The sequence below is a fragment of the Camelus dromedarius genome, chromosome 2 (genome assembly GCF_036321535.1).
Source record: "Camelus dromedarius isolate mCamDro1 chromosome 2, mCamDro1.pat, whole genome shotgun sequence".
Lineage (NCBI taxonomy): Eukaryota > Metazoa > Chordata > Mammalia > Artiodactyla > Camelidae > Camelus > Camelus dromedarius.
Window position 1 is genome coordinate 62,926,232 of NC_087437.1, and position 20,699 is coordinate 62,946,930.

The 20,699-nt window shown below is 43.3% G+C and overlaps 1 protein-coding gene across 18 annotated transcripts in view; it reads right to left on the reverse strand.

Moving 5' to 3' along the window:
* The window catches only part of KALRN (kalirin RhoGEF kinase), a 608,090-nt gene that overhangs the window by 259,419 nt on the left and 327,972 nt on the right, over positions 1-20,699 (reverse strand). For all 18 annotated transcript variants that reach the window (XM_064494426.1, XM_064494420.1, XM_064494419.1 and 15 more), the window contains exons 14-15: positions 9,279-9,474; positions 874-1,040 (exon numbers count right to left, since the gene is read on the reverse strand). In XM_064494426.1, the coding sequence (XP_064350496.1) occupies positions 874-1,040; positions 9,279-9,474 (363 nt within the window). The remainder of the gene's footprint in view (positions 1-873; positions 1,041-9,278; positions 9,475-20,699) is intronic.

A 20,699-nucleotide genomic window follows, 5' to 3' on the forward strand; every position in this document is an offset into this window, starting at 1 on the left:
TCTAAGCTTCAGAGACCTCCTCTGTAAGGACAGTAATATCTGCTTCAGAGAATGGTTGTGAGGACTGATTAAGAGATAGGTACAAAAGGCAGGTACTCAGTAAATGGAATTATGATTACATTTGTATTTCTTCAATCCCACTTTGTCTAAATAGGAAATCCCCATTCATTATGCTAATGATTCCCACTTAGTCTGTTCAAAATATAAATATGTAGTATTTTTAAAATGTGCCATTGGTCATTGTATGTATGTTCCTAAAGAGTCCTAGGAACCGTAAGGGTATATTCTTTAGTAAAATAGTATCATGTCTCATACAGGTAAGAACTCTTCTCTTTTTAAAAGTGGCTTTAATGTGTCTAGAACATTTTCTTATGAGAACTATACACACATTGAAAGAATGATGGGAACTGAACGATGGCTACCACATACTGTCTATATCTCAAGTGCAGTACTAGGCACACAGGTGCCCCACATTAATCAGCCTGGCTCTAAAGCCTGCATACGCTTATTGATAAGGGCTTTGTATTTCCCATGAACTCTGCGCAGGATTGAGGATAGAAAGGAAGAGAATGGACTCAGTGGCTAAGAACAACTTGGAAAAGTACTGGAATGCTCTCCTTAGATTGTTATAAGGCAGAGAAATGATGCATGTGTAGTCTGAGCCGTTGTACCATTAGATCTGTTTGTCGGAGCCAATAGATAGCAGCCTAGTTTTCAGAAACAAATGCAACCACACCTTACCTTACCTATTTCCTAAGTTCCGGGTATACCTGTGGCTCTGTATGCCTTACCCCGTACCAGGAACAGGCTCAGGTCAGACTCAGCTGCTGGGAAGCCCAGGCTGAAGGCAGAGGGCTAGATGGCCAGGCTCACCTGTTTGACTTCAGCCTGGAGGTGCCGTAGCTGAAGGCACTGCTCCAGCCGCTTGTGGGTCTGCTCCGCGTTAAGCTCCAATTCATGCTGCTTCTCGTGGAGAAACTCCAATAGCTCTTGCACCTGGGCCGCCAGATCAATGTCTTTTTCACAGATTAACTCAATTCCTGATTTAAACAAAATGTAAACAATTAAAAACCCGGTAGTAAAGACTATATTTCTTCCAATATGCATATGAAAGCTGGAATCCAGAAATAGCCACTAACAGCACGCTCTCAACCTCTGCATATCCCTCTGTGAAATCGGACAAATCACCATAACAAGCCTTTGTTTGGGATGCTCAAACCATGCCATCTCTTTTGGATTAACTCATCTTTTGCCAGGGAATAACTCTTCAACAGATGATTGCTTACCTAATTATCAACTGGGGTCAAAGAGGTGGTTTTCTGGAGTCCATCCCCAGACAAGGCGGCACACGGCAGTCCCCACAAGGGGACTGCCAATACCAGAATATTCACAACCAAGCCTCTTCATCATATTGGGAAATACAAAGTCCAAAAGACCCTGTCTCAGGAACTTCTGCCCAAGGCACCTCTCTTTTAGCTGGTCAGATGCAATTTACCATTAGATGTTAAGTAAACTCTCAAGAGAATAGTTGGGCAGTGGTGATTTTATTAGCCAACTGTTTAGGTCCCCTAAAAGAGCAACTCTAAGAAATACATGCTAGCTCTCTATATTGTTTCTCAGACACAGGCAAACACACCTGATAACCACACCCCAGCAGTGTCACAGGGGTACTGAGTGCTTATCCATTTGGAAAAACCATCACACGAAATTGTGCCCTCACCTGGAGAGTTTGCTTATCCTTCTACTGATTCAAAGCATAGTAAGCCCAGCCAGTCGCTGACAAGGGCTGCCAGTGTGATTAATAAACTCCCAACCATCTGACCTGTGATGGGAGCCTCGAATCAATACCCACCAGGCAGAAGCTGTGGCTCCATTCCTTGCTCACCCCCTCCCCACCTCCTTGTCTTATTTTTCCTGTGTGTACCTCTCCCAGCAAACACATTCGCTCTCTGCTCCAAGCCAGTGCTCCGATTCGCACATTATCACCAGCACACCTGTAGTAGCCTTCCTCCAACAGATTTCTGCTTCAGGAAGGGTTGTTAACAAACTCTGAGACAGAGTGAAGGTGCTGCGTAGTTATCTAGGTCCTCTAGCCTGTCCTCTAGTGACTTGAATGTGATCCCTTACTTAGCTGTGATAGACCACACGGAAAGTGGGGAGCCGGCCCTGAGTCAGAATCATGATCTTGGGCAAGTTACCTAAATCCCCAGCAACTTCGCTTTCCTTATATGTACAAGAGGACTTTAAGTCTCTCTCTACCTCAAAGGCTACCTACTTCAGGAGCTGGTTGGGAGGATTAAATGAGATGATGCATCTGAGGCGTCTGTCACAGATCACAATAAACACGCTTTGCTCCTTAGTTCCAGGGCTGGCCCGCTTTCTGACCCAAACTTTCAACTTTTTGCCTTCTGACATTCATGCCCTCTTGGTTCCTATTTATCTCCAACTTCATGCAAGTTGTAACCCGTACTGTTTCTTGATTCTTATTGTCCAGCTATTTCTGTTTCAGCCTTGGCTTCGGGAAAATCCTCACTCTGGATTGCTTGCCTCCTTCTGATCCCTGACTCCACCTGGGTCTGCTGATTCTTAGTTCTGTCCAGATCCTTTCCCTGGGTCCACATCCTGGAATCTATGGCCCAATGCAGTTATGGATACGGATGAATAGAGTCTCAACCAACAATGGGGCTCAGACTCAAAAGCCCAGAAGATAAATACTTCCAAAGGGCACCAAAGGGTAGTGTACTTCCATGGGGATCACTCTCAGAGGAGACCAACAATCTCAACGTATGGCCACATAAAAAATCAGTCCCCTTTGGGACACTTCCTCCTCCCTGTGACTCACAACATCAGAAATTTATCACCCCCCACCACCACACCTGCCTGATACAGTGGGGGCGAATAAGGAAAGTCTGTACATGATAAGGGAAATTCACTTCTCAAGGCAAAAATAGTGTTTTACATAAGGACAATATGGGAGAGTGTAAAATTTTTTTTCTGGTGTTACATGGTAATAATTTCAGTATCTTTTCACATTTATTTTTTTCTGTCAGTTTCATAATTCCAAGATCAGCTCCTGAAATATCTGTAAGACACAGGAAAGAATGGCTTGTTCTTTTGGCAGTCAGCTTCCTCCAGTTACTGTTTTTAATTAACAAGGAGATGAGGTAGAGCATCTCCTTGACTGAAATAAAAAAATAAGAAAAAATACAAAAATTTCTACCTCTGTAGTGCTAGGTTTCGTGGAATGACACTAGACCTCCATGTTTACTTTTTAAAAATGTAATTTAAGATCCACCTGCAGAAGTAGAGGCTCTTCCCTGCTTCCTGCCACAATGTGGATTTTTCCCAGCTCATTTTCATTCTGCATGCATCTCTGGTGTTTGGTATGATGGGCTTGGGCAAAGTGTCTTTCTAGGAGAAGCTCATGGGCTCACCTCTGCCACATGACATGCAAATGGGCTCTCTAAGCCTGGTACTCATCAAAGGGGCCAGCCACCTGCTTAGAACATCATCCAGAGTGGGCTGCCTGCCCGCCCTGAGACTTGAGCCCTTCATTTTCAGCTATCTTGCTTGATATATAGATATTTTTTATGTGAGATGAACACAGGAAATAAAATGGATGAAGATGATGCCTACAACTCTCCTTCACCACTCATCATGTTGTGGATGGAGTGGGAGAAACATGAAGAGTGACTCCAGCCACACCAAGAAGAATAGAAACTCACCTCTCTCTTCTGGTGCCCCCAAACACATTGGCATGAGTCCCAGCTAATACCCATCACCTGGTAAGTGCCATCAATCAATAGCAAATAGTGTTTTCTTATGTTGACATTACTGCCCTCAATCTAATCAGAGGCCTAACTGTCTTCCTTACAGGGTCTCCAGAGATGCAAGATGTGTTCTTACCATCAAGGAGTGAAATAGATTCATAATGAAATAGTTCATCAATCTCTCTAAAAAAGCTGCACTGAGGTTTCTTTCTGATGTGCCCCCACAAGTCCTATACACAGTCCTGTGTCAGAACAGCCCCACTGAGGTTGGTTCCTTACTAACTAGTCCATGTTCTCACAGGAATGCAGGTTCCCTGGGGCCAGGGCCAGGTGTATTTTATGCATCTCTGCATCTTTAGGACCTAACACAGTGCTTGACTCACCCCTAAAAATACCTGTTTAGTGAACACATGGGTCTCTTTAAGGAAAAGCTCAGGTCACCTGAGAGCTTTAGGGACAGATGTGGGTGTGAGTCCATGCTCTGCAGCCTGTTAATGGGGGTCTCTGGGCTCCGAATCCCCTCTGAGACTGAGTAAGATGGGAATCCCAACAGTGACTCCTCATGAGTGTTGTGAGGACTAAGAGATAAGGTATATACAGTGCCTAGTTAGTAAAACATCCATGTCCCCACTTTTTCCTTTCCCTGGGGGAAATTATAACACATCCTTTGTTGATTACTGATGGGACTGTTGAATGGCTTATATAAAATGGAAATATAAAATCTTACCATCAGGTGTTTATGAACTTGCTCAAAGTGTATCATTAGAAGTTATGCTGATTTGGATGCTGTTAGACCAGTGCTCTCAACCTTGGCTCAAATTAGATTCATCCAGAGAACTTTAAAAAGTTGCCATGTCTTAGCCATACCCCAGACCAATAACATCAGAATCTCTGTGGGTAGGATCCAGGCATCAGGAAGTCTTAAAGCTCCCAGGGTGATTCCAACATGCAACCAAGACTGGAACCCACTGGGTAGGGGGTACAATGGTCAGCGATGCAGGGACAGAGTTATTCTTTATGCTACACTCTGGTATCAGAATGCCCGGCAATGCCATTACTTAGGGCTCAAGTCCACAGTTAATAATAAAATGTTACTTTGCTTTCCTTTGCTGCCAGGTCAAGGGTACCACTTTAATTTCCTCAAGGACAGAGGTGGCTGTGGTCTAGGGTAGCAGTGAGGTACTCCTGCCTCTGCTGCTTGTACTTATAACGTGTCTTTGAACAGTTTGTGTGTTCTTCAAAAATCTGTCTGCTTCAGACAGAGAACATCTTCTTTTCTCTTTTCTCCTCCGCTTCCCACTCCTCTTTCTGTGTCACTCCCTCAATATAACACCCAGTTCAGAAATGACAAAGTCCTTTAATCAGGTTTTTAGATCAGTATCCTCAACCCTGGTACATCAGAATCACTTGGGAAGTTTAAAAAATCTGGGCCCACTCCAGACCAATTAAGTAAGAACCCCTGAGGGGTGGGGCCCAGATACTGGTATGTTTAAGAAGCTCTCCAGGTGATTCCAAATATGCAGCCAGGCTGAGAACCTTTGTTTTTTGTCTTGTTTTTTTTATTTTTAATCAGCGCCTCTTACCTTCCCCTCAGATCCATATTCCTTCACTCCCGAGAAGCTTCCACTTTGGAAAAATATGGGCCTTTTCTTTCCTTTTATGACACAGTACAATTATTTATGGCCCATTATTTTTCCCTATATCTGTTCCCCCTGGACTGATGTTCCTCCTTGATTAATTCAGCAAACATCAATATCAAGACGTAACCACTCTGCTGGATGCCGGGAATGTAAAGAGAAGGAAGGAGGGACCCTGCCCTCACGCTGCTGGAGAAACTACGGGAACACAAATAACCCCAGCAGAACTCAGCATGAGCTAGAACACGAGGATAATGTGCAGCAGGTAACAAGCTTTACTGAACTCTCACCACACTCAGGTTTTACCCCACTGCACCCTCACAATGACTCCATATGGTTAGAATTCCTATGATGGCTGTTTTCCAGAGGAAGGTGAGGCTTGGAGACATGAGGTAACATGCTCAAGGACACCCAGGTAGTGAGACGTGTGGCCATGATGCCAACCCAGGAAGTCTCTCGCTCTCCTACCAGTACTCTTAACCTCTACGTTTAAGGAGAAGAGTGAGCCTCACAACCTAATTTAAGAATTTATTTAAATGCTGGGGCAGGGTTCTCCCCAGGCACAGTAAAATTTAAACATCATTGGCACAGACTCCAAAGAGTTTTCACTTAAAAACCTTGTTTAGAGAGAGAACTTGATGCTTTGATGAAACAACAAAAGTGACATATCTACAGGAAACGCAGATTCTGTCTTCTTCCTGAGGTCACGTGTAACAGTCATATGGTCAAGTCACAGCAGGGAGAAGATCTGGGGCATAACCAATGGGGGCAATGAGGCTGCATCACGGAAGGTGAGAATTGGAGGGGACGTGGGGAATGGAGGCCCATCGGCCACACTAGACAGAAGAAACTAAGGTCTAAAGAGAAAGAACAGGGACTTCCAAAGTCAGTCTGCTTGTTGGTGATGCAACTGGACCTTGGATTCAGCCAGCATGTTTTCCCCAATTTGACTCTTTCCAGCAAACCCTACCACTTCCCAACTTGAGGCCCAAATAGGTAACACTAAACAACGAGCAAGTGAAGAAATTGTTCCTATTTTGCCAACTATTCCTAAGGCTGATGTTGATTTAAGTGAAGGCTTTTGCTTTTGGTGAGGGTTGTTGGCACATTAGATGGATTTAGGAGAACCTGGCTGAATGCTAAAACTTCATACCTGAAAATAAAGATAAGGAAATTCCCTACTTCCATCTACGTTTGTAAAAATCAAAGCGTGAGCCCTTAATTAATTTGGCTTGGAGGGCTAAATACCAACCAACTTTTTGATTGTGTTAATTGTCCTTTTTCTGAGACAACAGTTACTTTACCTTTAGTTCAAATATAGTTCATTAGACATACAAAGTAAATGCCCAACCCATTTATTCCCTCAGTCCTGTGTCTCTGAAGTCCTGTATTCCTTGGCCATTCAAGTCCTGGGCAAGGCCCGTTCTAGGTCCACCTCCAACCCCAATCCCTAACCCCAGCTCTGGTGTGACTGCCCTGTCCCTTCCTCCAAGCCAGAGATGAGATAGATGCCCAAGGTATATGGCAGCAGAATGAGCTTCCCTGAGGCCCTGGAATCATGTCCCTTGAGGCTTCCTGGGCTATGTCAGCCTGAGCAGCTGGCTGAGGCAGGAGCAGGGGAACAGCCAGTCCCAGCAGAGAGGGCTGAAGAGGCCAATCAAGGCTCTTTTAACAAAGCTCATTCCTAGAACAGGATATTGTGGGGGTGAGCATCCCATCTGCCTGGGGTATTTTCACCCACTCAGCCCTCACAGTTAAGGTGGCCGCCAAGCACAGCCAGTCTTCAAGGACTGCCAGCTCTGTTACCAAGGGTACTTGGCACTTAAACAGAGATGTGCTTGCCGAAGGTCTTGCCGGCATCCTGGTCCTAAGTGCCACAGGTTTTCAGGCAGATGAGGTTCTCCACCTGCCAGACACATCAGTATGTGAAAGGATGAGGGATCAGCATCCCTGCAGGGTTTCTCTGCACAGCATCTTTTTTGGGTACCATGTCTGCACTCTCATGGTTTCCAGTCTTAGCTGGATAGCCAGCTAACGTGAGCATCATGAGGACAAGCTGTAGGGTAAAACCCTGAGTCCAGACAAGATTCTCAGTCACAGTTTCTCCCTTCCCCAATAAGGCCTTGAAAAGGTACAAGCCATGGCCAAGAACACTACTTCTCAAACTTTAACATGCACAAGATTTACCTGGAGATTTTGTTAAAATGCAGATTCAGACTCACTAAGTCTGGGATTCTGCCTTTCTAATCAGCTCTCAAGTGATGCTGGCATTGCTGGTCCAGGGCCCACACTTTGAGTAGGTCCTAGATCAGGGTCGGTAGATTGGAGGTGCATCAGAATCACCTGGAGGGCTTACTGAACTACAGATTTTTGGGCCTCACCCCCAGGAGATCCTGATGTGGCAGGTTCTAGGGATGGGCCCTTGAACTTGCATTTCTAACAAGTTCTTGGGTAATGCTGATGTTGCTGATCTGGGCACTGCATTTGGAAGTCACTGCCCGAGGGCATTTCATAGATATCAGCTGCTGTGATTTAACCATCGCAATGAAAAACAGTGGTTCTCAGCCCTAGCTGCATGGGGGCATCACCTGCGGAGCTTTTGCTGATACCCAAGTCCTACTGAGAGGTGTTCAATCAGAATATCTGGGCATTGTCGTTTTGAAAACAGTCCCCAGACAGACTATGATGTAAATGGAGGGTCCTTCCAGGAGCTGTGTGGAGCCTGGTCTATACCCAGTAAACAGGCCTGGGTCTCACAGGCAGCTGCAGTCTGTTCACAACGTAAATAAAAATTCAAGGAAAGATAATGCTGACCAAAGTAAATAGAATTTACTAGATAGTCTCTCCTCTGGTGAGAAGTGAAGTTCCTCTGAATGCTGGTATATATTCTCTCAGGTCATTAAAAGAAACATAGTACCCTAAAGTCAAGTTTGATTGCTAAGGTCTGCCTGACGATCTCAGGATTCTAAATGTCCTTCATGATCTACAGGGACATGGACCAATCACGTTTTAACGAGTTGATGGCCTGAGCCCCTGTCTGCCTCCTCCTGGAAGACCCAGGGTGGGTGGGGATGTGGAGATCTGACTTCTAGAACTCTACTGGTGTGTGCCCAGACCGGCAACTTCTTTTTTCTGGACTAGCTGGACAAGTGGACCGCTATGGCTCTCTCCAGTTCTAACATCAAAGGCTGTTTTGGAAAGTGGCAGGTGTAACAGTAAGGGCTTCTGTTAGATAAATAGTGAATAAATCCTGAGCAGGAAAAGAAGTCAAGTCTGGGTAGCTCAGCCAGTGTTTTTTGAGAAGTTATAAAATTATATGACCTTGCCATAAATTTTATCAGCACTTTTCTTACATGCACGCACAGACCAGTGATAAGAAAAATGAAGACTCAGAAGCATGAACTGGAGATGAGGAGCTAGCCCTGAGGGTGGAGGACAGGGCAGGAAAATGTGTGTGTGTGTGTGTGTGGGCGGTGGGGCAGGGCAGGGTGGAATAGCGACATCTACACATTTGAATACAGTTCACAAGGATGGCTGACTGCTTTTGGAGCCCACTTGGGCTTTGTTTCTTCAACCACCATGTTTTTGAATCTGTGCTGATTTCCATCATTGGTTTTTCCCCCACATCCCACAGTACCAGGAGATCCTGGCCCTATTCCTATCTTTACCACAGCCTAACCAGGCAACCTTGGACAAGTAATTTTAGCTCCCAGGCTTCAGTTTTTCTTTAAAATGGAGGCAAAACCCTCTGTTCCAGTACCTGTGAGAACAGAATAAATGAGTGGAACAGAAGTGCTCTTTGGAGCCAGGGTCGTATTCTTGTTTTCATCATCTCCCCATTGGAAGAATGAGCCTGGGACAGGTTGCCTACCTGAGGCCTGAACCTCCATGATGTACTGATGCAGATCCTGGCCCTGCTGGATGACCTCAAAGGTCATGTTATTCATGGCCAGCTTCCGCTCCGTGTGGCGCTGCAGCCGTTGCTCCGCCAGGGTCAGATCCTCCGTGTTAAAGTCATTCATCTGCCGAAGCAAGTCCTCGTTCCAGGCATCTAGTTCTGCTGTCACCTGTGAGAGAACCACCATCAGTGTAGGCTCGCTGGTCCACAAGAGGCTGTTAGGTTGAAGCTCACTGATTCCAAACCTTACTAACTAATCCAACCTTCAGATCTGTCTCTGCTTTGCATCTCCTTTTTGACCCCCAGAGCACATTTAAGCAATGGTACCATGCACCCAGGTATGCATGCCTTTAAAAGTGTTCTCCCTGTGCATCAATGTCTACAGCAGCAATAAACACTTATATGATGAATTATGGTTTAGAAAGTTTTTGCACACTCCATCTCATCCCACCCCTACAATAACCTAGAGAGGCAGGCAGGGTGGAGATCTCCAGGTCCATCTCACACAAGAGGAAGCTGACGCTCACTCACACAGATGGAATGGTTTGGCCAGAGTTCACTGTGCTCACAAGGGGCGTGACCTGAGAACATAATTTGGTTCTTCTCCAGACTGCAAAGACTTTGTCCACCATACATACTGTAACTATTGTTCTAAAAGTCTCATAATTGGAGAGGTCCTTAGAAATTAAACGCTGAGTCTAGCTCTTCAAGAAACAGAAACAGAGGGCTGGAGAAGCCTGGTGAAGGGCCTGAGGTTACACAATCAGTTAGAGCCGGTACACACCAAACCCAGGGGTTCCAATCTGGTTCCCGTATTCTGTTATACAGGATTCTCTCTACTACAAAGGCCAATACCTGGAAGTGGTGACTAAACAAGGTGTAAATGTGTAGCTTCTAGAAATACAAGCAGATTATACTCTATTGAAAGGCATGAATGATCCTAATGAAGACTGAAGCATGTAATGAAGGGAAACTTTGCCTTCATATGAGCTTGCTAATTGGTTTCTGCTCTACACCCTCACTCACATGACTTGACCTTGTTTGCTCTCAAATATGTGCCTGCAAACAGAGACTGAATCCTACACTTCCTTTACAGTCGCTGCAATCACCCACAGAGTAGGAACTCAGAAGTACTGAACTGGATAATAATTCCACCTGATTCATGAATCAGATAAAACCTTTTCTAAAGTGGTTTTCAGGTGTTATTCACGCTACCCCAACGGAAGCCTCAGCCCAGATCGCGCAGTGGCAGCATGGCCCAGGCAGCCTAAGCATATGGTCTAGGGCCGCAGCTTGGTGATTTTCACCATGTTGGGTCTCATTCCAGCTGAACTGTGGCATAACCTTCCCAGTTACCAAACACTGCTGGCCCCAGGGGAGTAGTAGCAGGGGACAAAGGGATGGAAAGACCAGCTTGATGCAGCCAGGAGATGGCGCTGTTCCATCCTGTGCTGGGGCCATATGTCCTGGGGTGGGATGGGAAAGCAGTCCCTCATGATCGGCTGCCGTCTGGGTCAAGGGATTCCATTTTTTGTCTAACAGTAAGACTTTTCTCCATTGCAAGCATAGTTGCTCTCTTTGAAGCAGAAATGGGGGAACTGAAAAAATCTGCCTTCACTGCTGTGGGTTCTCACCTTATGCCCCCACCTCTCTGCAGGTCAACAAAGGGATCCACTGAGCTCTGCCCAAAAACCTACTATCCACTTATTGTGGGGAGTCCTTGGGGACCTGTGCATTGGCAGGCAAAAGGTTTTTGTTGTATCTCAGCTTTGAAAAGCACTTCATTCTTTAACTAGAGAAGGGAGTTAAACTGAGAAAAATAAGAGAGATAATTTATAATTTATAAGAGATCACTTTATAGGATGAATAGGCTTTTGTAGACAGAGCTTATAAATGTGTTTTCCCTTCCTGTATTAAAGTATAATTTACATACAATAAGACACACAAATTTTAAGCATTCAGTTCTATTAAGTTTTGACAATTTTAGATACCAGGGTAGCCATCACCAAAAACAAAATACAGAGCCTTTCCATCACCCTAGACAGTCTACTTGCGCCCCTTTTCAGTCAGGTCCTGCCCCCTGCACCCACCCCTGCCTCCCACCTCAGGTACCACTTTCTGATTTCTATCCTCACAGATTCTTGGATTCCATACGAATGAAGTCATACAGTATGGACGCTTACATGTCTGGCTTTCTGTGTTCCACACACTATATTTAAGATTCATTCTTATTGTATCAGTTCATTCCTTGCTACTGCTAAGTGCGGTTCCCTTGAGCAGATGCACAGTGACTTGTTTATCCATTCTCCAGCTCATGAACGCCTGGGTTGTTTCCAGGATTTGGCTATTATGAGTAAGGCTGATGTGACAGTTCTCACACAGGCCTTTCTGCGGACATAGGTTTTCACTTGAGAGTCACCTAGGAGTGCAATTGTAGGGTCATAGGGTAGGTGTACATTTAACGTTCCCAAGAGGAATTTCACATTCCCAACAGGAACATATGACAGTTCCAGCTACTCACCATCATTTGGTATTATTGGTCTATTTAATTTTAGCCATGCTAGTGGGTGTGAAGTGTTATCTTAGTATGGTTTTAGGTTGTAGTTCCCTAATGACTCACGATGGTGAGCACATTTTCATATGCTTACTGGCCACTGGTATCTACTTTTAGAAAGTGTCGTGTTTTTTTCCTCATTTTTCAAAAATCAGGTTATCTTTTGATATAGATTTATATATATCTTAATAGAGTTCTTAATATATGTTGGCTATAAGTCATTTATCAGATAATATGTTGAAAAGAGACCAAACAAAATTTTTAGTCCATTTCCATGTGTACAAACTGAGGGAAATAAGACTAAAACTAAGATAACATGTATGAAAGGAACAGTCTGCCTTTAAATTTGAGTTTTTGTTTTGCTTCCATGAAACTGAGTCTATGAAGAAGCTGTTTGCTGCAGGAAGGTCTCACAGGGGTCCCAGGCCTGAATCTGTGGAATGGAAAAGCAAGTGTGCAGGGTCCTGGTTAGGGCAGAGCAAAGGGGAGGTGCTTGAGTTGGGAGAGTGAGGCTTGGAGGTCTGGTGTCTTGGGAATCTGGATCTAAACCAAATGTGAAATGTGCCCAGGATTCTACATCCAATGTTTCCCTATTCCTTCCTGCCCACTTCTCCACCTGCAGCACCCAATACCGTTAAGCTGAAGGGTCCAAGCCTGTCATGAAGCCTGAAGAGAATTTCAAGGAGCTACTCAGCGCAACAGCCTGACTTCCAAGGCTGCCCTCCCTCAGCCTATACGCTCTTTACTTCCTCTATGTCTGACTCTCTCCTCCCAATTCCCTCAAGCACTGATGCCTGGAGTCTTGAAATAGTCTGATTTATGTTTTTCTAGAGTTTGAATTATTTTCTTTCCTGAGTATTTTCTTTCCTGAATATTTTCTGTTTTCTAAAGGAATATTCTGTCATTGGGAGCCTCCTCTCCACCTTCTTTCCAGAGCACAAGGCTGGCACATACATAGAGGGGGCTCTTTTTCTTTCTTTAAAGAAAAAAATTTGTCTTCAAACCTGAAGCTTACTTTACTGCTAATGAACAAACCTAGCTTTCCAACTTCATCTCACACTCTTTTGTTCCATGAATCAGTCATCTCCTTTACTCCCTGACCCAGAGAGTTAGCTCTGCCCTCTCCAGCCACCTTCCCGAGTCCAGCAGCCCGGAAACACCCTTATCCATCCTTCCGATCTGCTCAAGTCCTCACCGTCCTTCAGAGTCAACCCTCTGGCTTGAAGAACTTCATGACAACCCCCAGACCCTGACGTTTTCTCTGGCTTATCTCGTAACAGGTGACATGGGCTAGTTTGCAAACAGAGACAAGGCCATGAAAAGAAAAACCTGCCTAGGGGATTAATCTGGTGATCTAACTCCACTTGGAAAAGAAACCTGGAAGAATCTGTTCTGGGCAGAAACCAGGGCCTGAACCAAATGAGCGAAAGATGGAACACAAAGTACCCACAGGGCATTAGCCTTCAATCAACCTATTTTGCTTTCTCCCTCCACTCAGTTAGCTCCATCTCAGCTCAGGGCTCACTCAGTTCCTCTCTTGGCTCCGGTGGCCTCTCTCTGCCTCACTCTTCTGAATTAATTGGAGTGTTAGGATACCATGACCTCTCTGAGAGATACACTGGCAGTATTTCTATTCTAGCAACTATCCACTCTAGAGCCACAGCCATAAGGGAAATCGGAGAAGGAGCTAAACAGGAATTCAGAAAGGATAAGAGGCAGGGGGAAATGAGGAGCACTTCAAAAAGAAGCCCAAGACTTTGCTGCCAGATGAGACTCATTCAGTCCAGTATTCTGCTGCCAAAAACTGACCCTAGGGACAGAGTTTAGCAGCCGCCTTGGGCTCGGTTCTCAAGAGCCCTCTTCACTGTCTCCTCCCATTTTCTGGGTCCTTCCCAGTAGTTTTTATAAAGAACACTTTTGCCCCTCACCCCCAAGTGTACCTGCCTGAAACAAAACTCACCTGCCCCTTCTCTTCTCACTTCTAATGGTCTATCCCCATCAACTTAGCTCTTTATTATCAGCTGCAAAGTTGGAAATCTCACTGTGTGGTCCTTCTCTTCAGACCATTTTTAGGTGCTGGTGATCATGATAAAGATGAGGATCACGGTTAAAAGAAGGTATTTTACCCTGTTTCATGCATTTATCGTGGAACAGTGTTGAGCATTTGATTTCCTTTTATTTAACCCTCATAGCAACTCTAGGAGGAAATGAAGGCACAGAGAGGTCAGATCATTTGCCCCATGGTCTCAGAGCTGGTGGTGGCAGAGCTGAGCATTCAACTACAAAGTCCAGTGCTCTCAACCACAGTGTCATATGCATAGAGCTGGTCCAAGAACAAACTTCAGGGGACAGCTTTCTTTTTTTCTCACTTGAGGAAGTGCCCGATTAACCTTTCCCCTGTTTTCTTCTCTAAAAAACCCCCATAAACATATGATAACTCCATTTTCTTCATCTCATGTGACCCTTTTAAATTAACCATATGTTCCCTGAACAGATCAATAAATTGTGTTTGTAGCCTTATACAATGCCTTTCGAAAAAACACAGCTCTCCTCCAATAGGATATTTTTGTTTAAGACTTCAGTAATTTTAAAAAATTGAGTATTTATCCTCAGTATAAAGGGCCATGTTAACCTATCTAGAATTCTCTGGTCCCCCAGGGGCCTTTGGCATGAACAAGAGACATATGTGCAATCTGGCATTGGGGTGTAAACACTGGGACAAAAGCTGTAGCAAAGAGAAGTGTAAGTGCCCTCTGTGTGGGCATGTTTTCTGAATGACAAGAGCAAATGCCATGGCTCTCACAGCGGTTACATGAACACTCAGGGATCGTCTAATGATGATTAGGTAACAAATTCAGAGAGAAACAATGGGGGAGAGTAAGATGGGAAGTTTGCTTAAAATCTGGAAGCAAATATATATACATATCTATATATACACGTGTATGTATATATAGTATATTCATACATATTATTTAGATATTTAGGTATTTCATTAATAATAATAATGCTGACTACAATGTATTAAAGTGTTTATTGTTAGGAGCTTTGCTAAAAATGCTCTATGTGTTAACTCGCTAAATCCTTAATAATCCTATGCACTAGGAATTATTATTTTCATACCTATTTCTCTGATGAGGAAACTAAGGGAGTAATTTGCTTACAATCACACAATTAGTATAGCCAGTGAAACAGGTTTCAAACCCAGACAGTCTAACTCAAAATACTGCACACTCAATGACTGTACTATACTGCTTCTCAGCAAAGGGTGTGTGTGACTGAGTGTACATGTGCGTGTGTATAAACACTACATATGTTATGTATATTAAGGTCCAATTCCATTCCAATTAACAGTGAGGAGGAAGGATCCAAGGCATTTCATTGTGGTAAGATGCTCTGAAATACATGAGCTGTCAGTTGCAAATGAACACCTTTCCCTTTCATAATGTCATTATTTGTATTAAGATGAGAAAAGTGAAAGCTAAATTTTCTCACTGATCTACAAGTGCTGGCTGATAGGGAAAGACATACGGCAGCTAAAGAGACAGTCCCATTGCATGGGAAGAGCCATTTTATCTATAGTGAGTATGTATATTGGTGTAAGTCACCACTGTGAAACTAAAAGAAATTACCATAGTCATTTGTTTTTCTTGTCTAGTCAAGTGTTCTTTTCTGTTAATCATAACTTATTAAATGATGAGATTTAGTGAATTCTAATACAGATTATTTTAAAAGTATATAATAGAATTTCATCTGTTTTGGAAATGTATATAACCTTCTAAAGAGTTAAACTGTTTATTTACGTAGCTATATGAAGACCTTTGAGGATATTGCAAGAGTTTTCTAGAAAAGAAGAACTTAACACTAAAGAAATCCACTTAGTTTTTTGATTTCTGGCAAAAAAAAAATGTAAGAACATATTGCGACACTGTAACTGATGAGTTCTAATTGTTCAGTTACTGAATTTCTATTCCAATTAGATAATTTGGATAATTGAACACAATTTTTATGACCAAGTTCATGTTATTTTTTTTCATTATCATCATGATGAAAACTGAGATCTTTGATATAATTATGACTGATCTTGAGGGGATCTTGGCTGTTTATCTTGTCTGTATTTTTGCCTCTTAATCAGTTTGAGACATGTAGGAATCTATTCTTTTCAAAAGATCTCCCCTCTGTTGAAGAGCTCCTATGACATATACTGTTTACCCATTCCAGAACTTATCAATGCTTTAGGCTCAGAATGGGTTTTCTCCTGTGAAGGCTAAACACCCAGTGCTGGACTTTACATCATTTCCTTCTACCGAGTTCCCTGCATCTTTACCAGAAACAAGAAGCAGATAGCATTTGAACTTTGATAACATAACCTGACTTCAGGCTCACAGCTCCTTACCCACCCTATTACAGGATGATCTGAAAAGTTCCATCAGGGATCTTTGATGACCTACCAAAAACAACTGACTTGTTGGAATACTAAAGCTGTGTGAATAATCCCTTTTATTTTTATTTTTTAAAGGAATATGGTAGAGGAAACCCCCAATGATCCTGAAATCAATCAGACAAAAGTCTAGAAGAAACTATCAAATAAATATTTTGTGAGAATTTTGGTTTACTTGTATTTATCCTGCATTTCCTTCACAAAAGATCTGGGGGTACATTTAGAAAAAGCTACAGGGACCCCAGGACAAACTCATGAAGACTGATCTCAAACAGGTCTCATTTTCTTTCTTGGTAGAGTTACTATGTTGGTGGATTGGAGGCATGTTACAAACATGGAGAACAGCAAGGCTCTGCAGAGCCTCACACTGTATCTGCGGAGGAAAAGGTTATGAAATTGCACAAGATGATGTGGCCCTTGGCAGGAATGCCTGTGCAGGCTGATGGCTTTGTGTCACCGAATGAGAACTTTCAGTGAAGCACCACAGGGCGCTGCCTGACCTGGCCGATGTTTCAAATTGTTGAAATATTTATAGCAATAATAAATGCATTTTGATGGGCTGAAGAACTGGGTCCAAAAACAAAGTAAAATTTGAGAGGAAAAATATATAAAAATTTTGCATTTAAGTTAAAAAAAAAAAAAGGTCAATGTATTGGAAGCACTTACCTTGAAAGAAAAAAAAAAACCAAACAAACCCAGGGGCTTTTAAGGAAGCACAAGCCTCAGCAGGGCAAGTGATGGAGTCACCATAAAGGGTCCTGTCTCCTTGGGCTGTGCTGGGAGAGTACCAGCATCCTGGATGCACAGCTCCCAGGGGCGTGTGTGGAAGCCGGGCGTGGCTAACTAGAGTTCTGCCAGCAGGGGGCAACCAGGAGAGGTCAGAACACACCCGGAAAGCGGTGAATATATTGGAGACTTGTACTACAGAGAAGGCTGACAATGAAGAGAAATAGTTACCGGAGTTTTAGAGTCAGAGGGGACTGTAGAAATAACTTACACGTCACAACATTTTTCAGATAAAGGAAAGAGGGCTATGATGACCATTTTCAAATATTTTTAAAGCTGCCAAATAAGAAAGAGCAGATTTGTTCCATTTTTCCAGAGAGCAGAACTAGGACCAAAGGATGGTAGAAGGATGGAGATTTTGGTTCAGTACAATGAGATCCTGACTTCTCATCTCTCCCCACATCCCACCCCTACCCTATCCCTGCTTCTGGGCTCTGGAGATAATCTGGGAGAGGCTATATGGCATCCTTCAGAAATGCCAAATCCTGGCCACCAACTTTGACCCCTCTTCCCTGGGTTGTCTCATCGGGAAACCTTCTGTGGGCAGCCTGACAAAGTTAAGCATTCCTGCCTCAGTGTTCTCATCAAACTGTGAGTCTCTCTCTACCATAGAATTATCACATTATGGGATGATTTTGTTGCTGTGGTTCTCCCCAACTAGACCCCTAATGGCAGGGATTGTTTTATCCTCAATGCCCAACACAGTTTTTGGTACATAGTAGGTGCTCGTTAAATGTTTACGAGATGAACTTCTATCAGGTGAAAGGCTGCCTGAAGGATCTCTTTCATGTATAAAATGCTAAGGGTCTCTGCATACAACCAATTGTAGAATTGAGACCACAGTAAACTACAATCAGCCTTCTCTCTTCCAGGCAGAATTTTCCTCCTTGAGGGCCATTTTCCCCAAGCCTCAGCCTGGCCCCAGCCGGTCCTAAAATGAACCCCATGGGTTTATAGTTGGCTCTTCCATTCCTTACTTGGGTTAATTATGCAGATTAATTTTCAGGTGCATTGAGCAAACTTTCATTGTAATTATGGAGTCAGAGATTTAAAAGAAAGACCATAACTGCAGCCCATTTTTCATAATGCCCCTTGCACAGAGTGGCTTTCTTGGTGTCATTTCTAGTACTCTCCAACCTTTGTATGCTCACCTCAGGGGATGCCCAAGATTAACTGTTGAAAACAGAGAGGAAAATTATCTGTATTTAAATATGCATATGTATGTGTACATATACATATGACCTGTACACATATCTTATCAAAACAATAGAAAAGGTATGATATTTCCCTGGACTTTCACTAGTATACTGATGCTGGAGTCTCACTCGGACCACATGTCAGATGGTGTGGCAGGGGAGGGCTCCTCAGGGACGCTGGAAAGACCACAATGCAGAGGGGTTCATTCATTCAGTTGCTTTCAGCATACTTCAAATTATTGCTCTGTTCATGTGCCTAGCTAAATGAACTTACCTATTATCTAGTTTTAACTAAATTAACCTTCACAAAAGGACATGTGGCTTAACAAGGTTCCTCAAAGAAACTGCAGTTTGAAGATAATTCTAATCATGAAAGCACAAGGGAACTTTGAACTCTTTGGCAACCACATTATGGGGTAAAGAAACAGTGACAATCCAGTCAGATCTGTCAGGAAACCAGAAGCAAAAAATAACTGAAAATTATCAAGGAGACTATTTGAAATATGGAACCACAACGTCTAATGAAAAAGCGAAACTTTACCCTAAGGGCTCAGTGAGTTTTGAGATTATTAGTGATAGTAGAACATATGTATAATTTATAAACTAATATAGACGCAGGTAGAGGGGGTTGCAAGTTCAAAAATATTTTATTGAGAGTATACAACCAAGAGTTTAGAGACCACTATCTTGTTCTTGCTTCTAAAAATATTTTTTATTTCTTTCTGATCATTCTGATTAATGGTAGGAAAGGTGAAATGCACAGAGGCATCAAAAACAAGAAAAAGTTACTTATATGCTTAACACCACAAAATAAACATTGTTTGCATTTGGTGAAGTGTCCCTTCTATCGTAACTGTTTCCTGTAACATATTTTTCATAGAAGGAGGCTGAACTTACAGGAAAAAAACTTTAGAGAACATCATGTTCTGCTATGGGTCACTTTGCCTAGTCTCCAGGGAGCCTCAGGCATGTCAGGAATGCAGCTGTAGTCCTGGTTTCTGAACATCTGCCTCATACATTTGGGATAAGTTTCACCCTCAGTGGAAGTACCCCTGACCCTACCCCAGGTATACTGTGGGAGCCATATTCTTGAGTAAAAGGAGACTGGTGCAGCAATTCATGTGTTACCCTACTTTTAAAATTAATTCATCCATGCCAGCCATCAGTGATATGGTTAAGGAGTCACACTCAGATTCCCCAGACGTCAGGGGAGCAGGCCTGCTCTGGGTTTCAGTAATCCCTAGGAATTCTGAGTATGTCCATCAAATGCCTTCCTTTGGGGAAGGAAACCATTGCTGTAGATCAGTAACAGCCTCTGCCCTGGCTTATGTCAGCTCTGACACATCTCTCATTACAGAAACCACCCTCAGTTTCACACTCTGAATCTTCTCTAGAAGTTTGCCCTTCATCTCCACAGTGAAACACTTGCTGGTATTTGAAATAATCTCCTCACCCTCAAAAATAACTTCTGACAGTCTGACTTGAAAGAGAAACTTTCCATAGGTCTGGCAGGATTTCCATTTCTATCTAAGATGAATTACAGCATTTCCTCAAGTTTTGGGCCACACTTGAAATGGGGAACAAGACTCCTTCTAAAACCTGGGTGTCACTGCCTAAACCAGAGGGGGCAGAGCCAAGTTTTTATCTCTCTCATTTGATCTACTTACTATTTTTATCTCCCTCATTTTGTTAGACCCTCATTGTACTTCCCTACTTATGTTCTGCTGCACACCAAGCTGTCCAACTTGTCTAGTATTCAGGGTGGGAAGGGGAATTTTTATACAGTACAATCTCCGAAGAATGCAAATCCTACAATTTACATATCAAGCGCATCACAACGTTTAAATAGGATCTAATTTTAAATTATTTGATTTACAGTCAACTTCCTTTGTAAAAAAAAAAAAAAAAGGACTTGTGTGTGTGTGTGTGTGTGTGTGTGTGTGTGTGTGTGTGTGTGTGTATGCTTTGGACTGGAAATGGATTTTCCCAGAATCACACTGCAAGCAAACAGTGATGCCCCAGCTGATGTCAGGTGTCCAGTCCGAGTGGCAAAGTAAAGTTGACTGATCTATTCCAGAACTAAACCAGCAACCCTGACCTCAAAACTCCATCCATCTAATTGAATACATCTTAAGCATCCAAACCCTCAGGTTACTTCCTCCTCCTTAAGCATTTTTTGATGTGGATCTGGAATGACAGGAGAGTCAATAAAGAATACAACAGCTGAATTCCCACACCTGCTAATGTAACTTCCCCCGGGGATGTAGTCACTCTCGGTGGGTGAAATGGAGCCGAGGGACGGCTGTGGGAGTGCCTGGGGCCACTGCTGCTGCAACCAAACGTTAACCTCTGCTTATTTCTGCGTCTCACTCCCCATTACCAAAGAATAATAACTCCCACCCCCTCTTTCCTTTCTTTAT